We start from the raw sequence: 6780 nt of genomic DNA, 5'->3' as shown, positions 1-6780 counted from the left end.
CACACCAGCCAGTAACAAAACAAATCCTAGCTCAAGCCTATTTTAAGCCTTCTCTAATGGCCCACATCACTTTTAATTTAAGTGGAGAAAGCCTGTGCCACAACTTTTTCCAGCACTTCTCTGCTGCCAGCTCCTGACTCAGTCCACGCATTGAAAAGGAGATGTCCAGATCTGCAGAAGGGGGTGGCAGGAGACGGGACGTGCCCCTGGTACTGTACCTGTCTCATCATACACTGCAGCAGGCCCCGCATCAGTTTCACCACACTCTGGAGAGGAATGAAACAAACAGGCCTGTTAATTACATTTGGCTGGAGGGAGGGAGGGAGACCTGACTCAGCGAAAGCAGCTGGTCTGTGACCTTTCCAGCTCCCCCCCACCTGTAACTAGACCCACGGCTCTCATCCACTGTGGCATTTACTTTCTGGGCAAGCAGTGGAGGGGAGCTGCTGGGGCACAGCATTCTGTGAAGGACAAGATGCTGCAGAACCCAAACACAGCACTGAGCAGTCCTAATTATTAGAGGTGCACCGATACATTGGTCTGATATCGGATCAGCACCAAAATAAAGAAAATTAAGTGCATCAGAAATTGGTCTGACATGGCCGATAATTTGGCCAATAAATGCCTGTGCATGCAGCCAGCTGCAGCATGTAAGCAGCGAGGAGATTTGCATGCTGGTAAGTCTGTTGTGGTGGAAGGGAAGGGAGGAGGGAAGGGGCAAATCAAGGCCCCTGAAGTGAGGGAGAGAATGGGGCTGAGGTGAGGGGCTGGGGCAGGTGCTGCCCAGCCACTGGACAGAGCCGTGCTCAGCTGGGTGGCACGGGGGGGGAAGCTCCTGCCGCTGCACACACCCTGGGAGGGTACGGGGGGGATGGGGACTCATGTGCTTCCAGATCTGTGTGGGGTGCAGGTGAGGTGGGCTGCAGGCTGCAGCTGGGGCCAAGCTAGTCTTGATGTGGGTTGGGGCGGGGGGGGCGTTGTTGGACTGGGGCTGCACTCAGGACAGGCAGCAGCACTGGAAGGGGGCTATGGTGAATTCTGGGGTGGCTCACAGAGAAGAGCCCGGCACAGCCCTGGCCCCGGCTTCAGCCTGCAGCTGCAGCCCACCCCGCCCCATGCAGATCTGGGGGGCACGCACCCCCCCGCCCATGCCCTCCTGGGGTGCGCGCAACAGCAGGAGCCACCACCCCTTCCTGTGCCCCTGGACAAACCGTGGCTCCGCCCCACCCCAGCCAGGCAGCGCCTGCCCCAGCCCCAGCTCCACACCTCCCTCACCGCAGGGGCCTTGATCTTCCCCTGCCATACCCCTTCCCTTCCACCATAACAGACTTAACAGCTGCATCCACGCTGTACTGGAAATCGGATCGGCTGATATGCCTCCTTAAAAATTGGCTATCAGTATTGGCCCCCAAAATCTCTGTCAGTGCACCGCTACTACACATCCCATATCTGTTTACTATTGGGATGCTAAGCACAACTGTGTGGCTGTAAATTCAGATGACTAGTAGCTGAATGGTGGTGGAACTGCAGTGAATTCCATGCTTCTCTGGTACTGCATTGCTTTGGAATAGGCTCAGGAATGTCCATGGGGCAAGTATTTCTATGTAGAGCAGGCACCAGCCTCAAAGTTATCACCTAGGGATCTGGGTGCAGGCTTTAGTTTGGCCCATGGGGGAAATGGACCAGCTGAAGGTTGCATCTAGATTCAAATTCCCCAATGTGTGCAAGGTGCCAACCTAGGGGCAAAGAAGGTTCAGTTCAGCCCACTCAGCATCCAAACTACTCAAGCCCAAACACTCCAAGTCCTACTTTCTGGGCACCTCCTAAGCAATTCCCCACTCAGAACAATCCCACTCCCGTCATATCATACCAGCTCCTTCCCTCGGCTCACAACCCCCATGCCGCACCTGTCAGCTGCTACACATGCCGTTCAGGATCTTGTATTAGCCCTATCCTGCAGGTATCTCCAGTTCTGGCTGATGCTCTGCTTCCTCTCTGCCTCATTGAGGCCCTCAAGGACAATCCCCTCTTCTGAGACACCCACTAGGAGTGAATAAACCAAGCAGCAGAACAGAACCTCTCTCTGCACGTGGAGTTTTAACCACCATGTCGCTCACACCTTTGCCAATGCATTTAACAATGGCTTGTCTCCCTTACACAACGTTCAAGTTTACTTACCAGCTTACACTCCCACGTGGCATCTCAGGGATTTCTGAACTTCGTATTAAGTGCCCATTTCCTGCTGGAAGCATTCTAGCTATGTATTTTTAATGCAAACATCATTACAGCACAGGATTTACAGTGCCACGAGTGACAATATCCTGGTACCTGCCATCTCTTTTGCACCAGGTTGGTCTAACTGATGAAAGACCTAGGCCGATGCATGATCAGGGAGTGGTAATCACTATCAGGTTCCCATAAACTCCACCCTGTGGCAGGCTGAGCTAGTGTGCAAGCGAAAATCAGGTTGACAATCCATCAAATCAGGTGGAGGAACAGTGACAGGAACATGGGCTGCCACAATTCCCCCCTCAGACTATGATGCCCCTTAGAAATGTTCAAAAACCTAATCTGATTTCCTGCCCTTCCCAGCCTCCCCCCGTTTCAGGTTCACCCTGGGGTGGGTTTCATCTGCAGTCAATGGTCCGTGTGCAAAGAGGAACAACCCTTGCTCTAAAGTATTTGAGTCATCTAAAAGTCTTCAGACTTCTGCGTACACAATTCAAGTCCAGGTTCTCTTGTCATCTCATTCTAGTGAACTTTGCTGTGGAAACTTCCAGATGCTCTGGAATGGTTTAGACCAATTTTCCAGGTAGTTTAAGGTCAGAGAGCAGTTCTTTTGCGTGCCCAGCTTTCCTATCAGGGACTTTCAGCCCCCATTGCCTTCAAGAGCACCATGGCTCTAGTAAGCTGACCTTTCCCCAGTTCCATTAAGTATTTCCACAGCAGTTCTGAATGATAATAAAACTTAGCTTAGAAAGAAGGCCTTGATAGCCTTCTCATTGGGCCACAAGCTACCCTGCAGACTGCTACAGAGCAAGCATGTGAGGATCTGAAATCCTCAGCCAGCCCAACTTTGCATGCCAGGGCAGTTATCCCAGGAAAACCGCGTTGTTGTAAGTATAGTTGTATCTGCACTAGAGGTTGTTTGCAAGTACAGTACACTGGTATTCCTATTCTGGTGAAGTGCTCCTAGCAGGGGCATGAAGACATTTCTGTGGTCTCCAATATCATGGGATGTGGTGTGGATCTCCCCTCACCACATCCTGAGTGGCAGGCAGTGCCATTTATCTTCCCAAGTAAGGACCTGAGGTACAGAGAGACTGAAGTGAAATGCGAAAGGTCAGAGAGAGTCTATGGTATAGCAGAGAAGTGAACCCCAATCTCCTGCAACCAAGGCTAGTGCCCTGTGCCATTCCTTTTTTCCTACTGCCAAAGAAGGCACCCGGAAATACAGCCTGGAGCTTTAATGATTGCTATGCTTGCCCCCCTCAGTGCAGTTCGCTTGCATCATTTCAAGGGGAAGGATGAATGGCAAGTCTGATGGCAAGTCTGCTCCTCTCCAGGCACTAGCAGTCTACTGTTTGTTCATCCCAAGATGTCAATCTCTTCCACAGCAGTGAGACTAGCCCTGCATGTTGAAGGTCAGACCCTTTGGGGGTTTGTCTGATGTTATCCCTATAAGCAAGGCCCTACAGGCCAAATGAATCCTGCATAACACCCCAGTGAGAACAAGGGAAGACTGCAGCAGTTTCAGAGTAATCATAATAACAAAGCATTGAATCAAGCATGAATGATGAACATACTCTGAACAGAATGTCTTCTCCAGCTGCATTGCTGAGTTTTCCCTCAGTCATCACCATGGCATCCAGGACAGCTTGTGGTACTGAATACCAAATTTGCTCCTCCTACATACTCACTCAAAAGCAGATTTCTCTATCAAAACTTTCCATATAGAAACTGCTGAGAAGAAAGGGAAATAACTTGGTGGCTCCCAAAAAGCAACTTGAGGAGGCTGTGGCATAACCATGTCAGACACAATTCTTCTCACAAAATGGAGAACAGTATGGTTAGCTCTGGGGCCTAATGGTGACAAACACCTCAGGGAAGGGAGCTGGAGGAGTTTACTTCATGGCATGAAAGTGCTTCAGGCTCTCTGCAGACTCAGTCTTCACTGTACTTACTGTTACCCCCAGCTCTTGAGGTTAGAAGCACTAGAAACAATCTTTAACGCAAAACATCAGAACTGTGACCCTGGAGCACTGTTTTGTGGAAAAAGATGGATACCACAGCAAATTGTCCTGATGCCAATTGGCCCTGCTTAAGAGAAGAGTTTAGTATAGTTTGCTCTAAACCATACAGACTGGAGTCAAGTTCATGGTTCAAGCAGTGCAAGCTGCATACAAGTTAGGATGCATGGGATATTAGTTAGAAGTTTTTTCAAGGCCTGCCTCCCCTGGTCTCTCTCAGTACCTGCTCCAACTCATAAGCCTTTGCCTTGTCCTCATCGCGGTCTGCATTTTTGCGATATGCCAGGCCCAGTCCCCATACTGCCAGGATGCTGTAGACATTGTCTCGGACCCAGGCGTCTTTATGATCGGTGCTGGCTGGAAGTAATCCTGTCACTGGATCCTGTAGCAGTAGACAAAAGAATTATACAGGACCTCAGCTTTGAGCAGGGACCAGTTTGGCAGTTGTCATATTGAATGAAATAGTTTGAATGTTTGTAAAGGTTGCCCATTAGCCAGTTTCAGGAAGAAGATAGGATTTATCTCCTTATCTAGCTCATTGTTTCGGAGCTACGTGCAAAATGTCCTGACCACTTAAAGTCTTAATTTAAATTGTATCTTTAGAAGTTTTTTACAAAGAAAGTAAATATCCTAAATTCCGAGACATCAAAGCCTAAGGCCTTTTAACCAAATTGCTAAGAAAAGAGTATTTACAGTGATATGGAAGTCTCCCCAAGCATAATTTAAAAATGCTCAACAAAGGTAATTTCTGTTGAGTAAGATCCGAGCCCAAATTTGGGAGGTATGACAAAATTGAGTAGGAGGAGCCCAATGACGGCAGCTCACTCAATAAAAACCTGTAACTTACTGTCCCAATTTGGAGGCGACTTCACTTGCAGAACAACGAAGGAAGAATCGCAAGTGTAAGGTCGGATTAGATTGATCACCTAATCCAACCTCTCCGTGAACACGAATCTCTTAGTTCACACTGAAGCCGCGGAGCACCTGAAAGGGACTGAAGGAAGGGGACGTAGTCCTATCACTGGTGAGCCCAGCTCATTGAATCGTATTACTGAGGCCAGCCTATTGAACCGTACTACTGAGGAATGAAACCATATTCGTACTACTGAGGAATGAAACCATATTTTGGTATTTGGCTTCTCGGAATTCTAGGATTGTAAGTATATTATGAAAAATAACAGTATTGATTCAAATTTAACTTTTAGTTGTAATTGTAGTTGTTTTTGTAACACTAATTCTTATAGCATTGTTTGGGAAGGAAGTGCATTCGGAGCATTGTTTCTGATATATGTAATTATTGTGTTTTTAATGTTTGTGGTGTTTCTTAAAGCTAAGCAGTGTTATATACGTAGCAAAGAGTTTTAAAATAAAATTGTGTTGTATAAATTAAGTGTGTAATCATTGTGAAATCGTGCAATCAGCTAACTACTCCCCCAGCCAGTGCATCAAAACGAATCAGTAAATTGTGTGGGATTTTCTCTATTCCATAACCCACTAGAGACAGCAGTATCCTTTATGACCAACAGTATAATTTTGAGAGATGTTAGACAAACTTTCAGATACCAAGGGCCTTGCTTACGACTGGGAAAAGTAGCAGCTACAGGATGGCTTATACACAATGGCTTGTGTGTAACTCCATATGTAAAGGAAAAACAGTTACTTAAAAGGAATAAAGGAGAGCTATAAAATATAAGCAAGGAAACATTATGAGGAGCAGCTTCAAACCAAGAGATCACCAACAGAGATTTTGGGGGCCGATACAGATAGCCCATTTTTAAGGAGGCATATCGGCCGATACCAATCCAATTTCTGATACAGCTTGGAGAGCTGAATGCAGCTGGTAAGTCCGTTGTGGTGGAAGGGGAGGGAAGGGGAATGGGGGGCAGATCAACACCCCCTGTGGTGAGGGAGGGAGGGGGCAAGGACAGGGGCAGGTGCTGCCCAGCCAGGGTGGAGGGGCAGAGAGCCACAGCTTTGGGGGGGGAGGGGGGGCCCATGTGCCCCCGGATCCATGTGGAGCAGGACAGAGCAGGGCAGGCTGCAGCTGGGGCTGGACCAGGATCTTCTTGACCAGGGCTCGGCTCAGGGTGGGGGCTATAGAGGGGGCTGTAGCCACCCCAAATTTCGCCATAGCCCCACTCCTAGCGCCAATACCCACCTGGCGCAGCCCCAGATCTTGCTGGCATGTAGGTGGAAGCAGGGCTGGAGCCAGGGCTGCACCAGGTGGGTGGCATCATTGGCGTTGGGAGCGAGGCCATGGCGAAATCTGGGGTGGCTGCAACAGCCTCCCCAAGCCCAGCCCCTGCCGACAAGAGCCTGGCGCAGCCCTGACTCCAGCCCATCCCACAGCTGCAGCCCACCCTGCAGAGATATGGGTGGCACCCCCCCCCATGCCCTCTCTAGATGCAAGCAGTGATGGGAGCCCCCCAACCACGAGCCATGGCTCCGCCCCGTACCCTCTACACCCCGGCTGGGCAGAGCCTGCCCCCGCCCCCTCCCTCACCGTGGGGGGCGGTGGTCTACCCCACCC

The 6780-nt window shown here is 49.6% G+C and overlaps 1 protein-coding gene across 1 annotated transcript in view; it reads right to left on the bottom strand.

Moving 5' to 3' along the window:
- The window catches only part of PHKA1 (phosphorylase kinase regulatory subunit alpha 1), an 87567-nt gene that overhangs the window by 62782 nt on the left and 18005 nt on the right, over window positions 1-6780 (bottom strand). The window contains exons 3-4 of the mRNA XM_025205952.1: window positions 4474-4632; window positions 219-266 (exon numbers count right to left, since the gene is read on the bottom strand). Of these exons, the coding sequence (XP_025061737.1) occupies window positions 219-266; window positions 4474-4632 (207 nt within the window). The remainder of the gene's footprint in view (window positions 1-218; window positions 267-4473; window positions 4633-6780) is intronic.

The sequence above is a fragment of the Alligator sinensis genome, unplaced genomic scaffold, assembly GCF_000455745.1.
Source record: "Alligator sinensis unplaced genomic scaffold, ASM45574v1 scaffold619_1, whole genome shotgun sequence".
Taxonomy (NCBI): domain Eukaryota; kingdom Metazoa; phylum Chordata; order Crocodylia; family Alligatoridae; genus Alligator; species Alligator sinensis.
The sequence above is the reverse complement of the archived record's forward strand: the minus strand, read 5'-3'. Positions and strand labels throughout refer to the sequence as shown.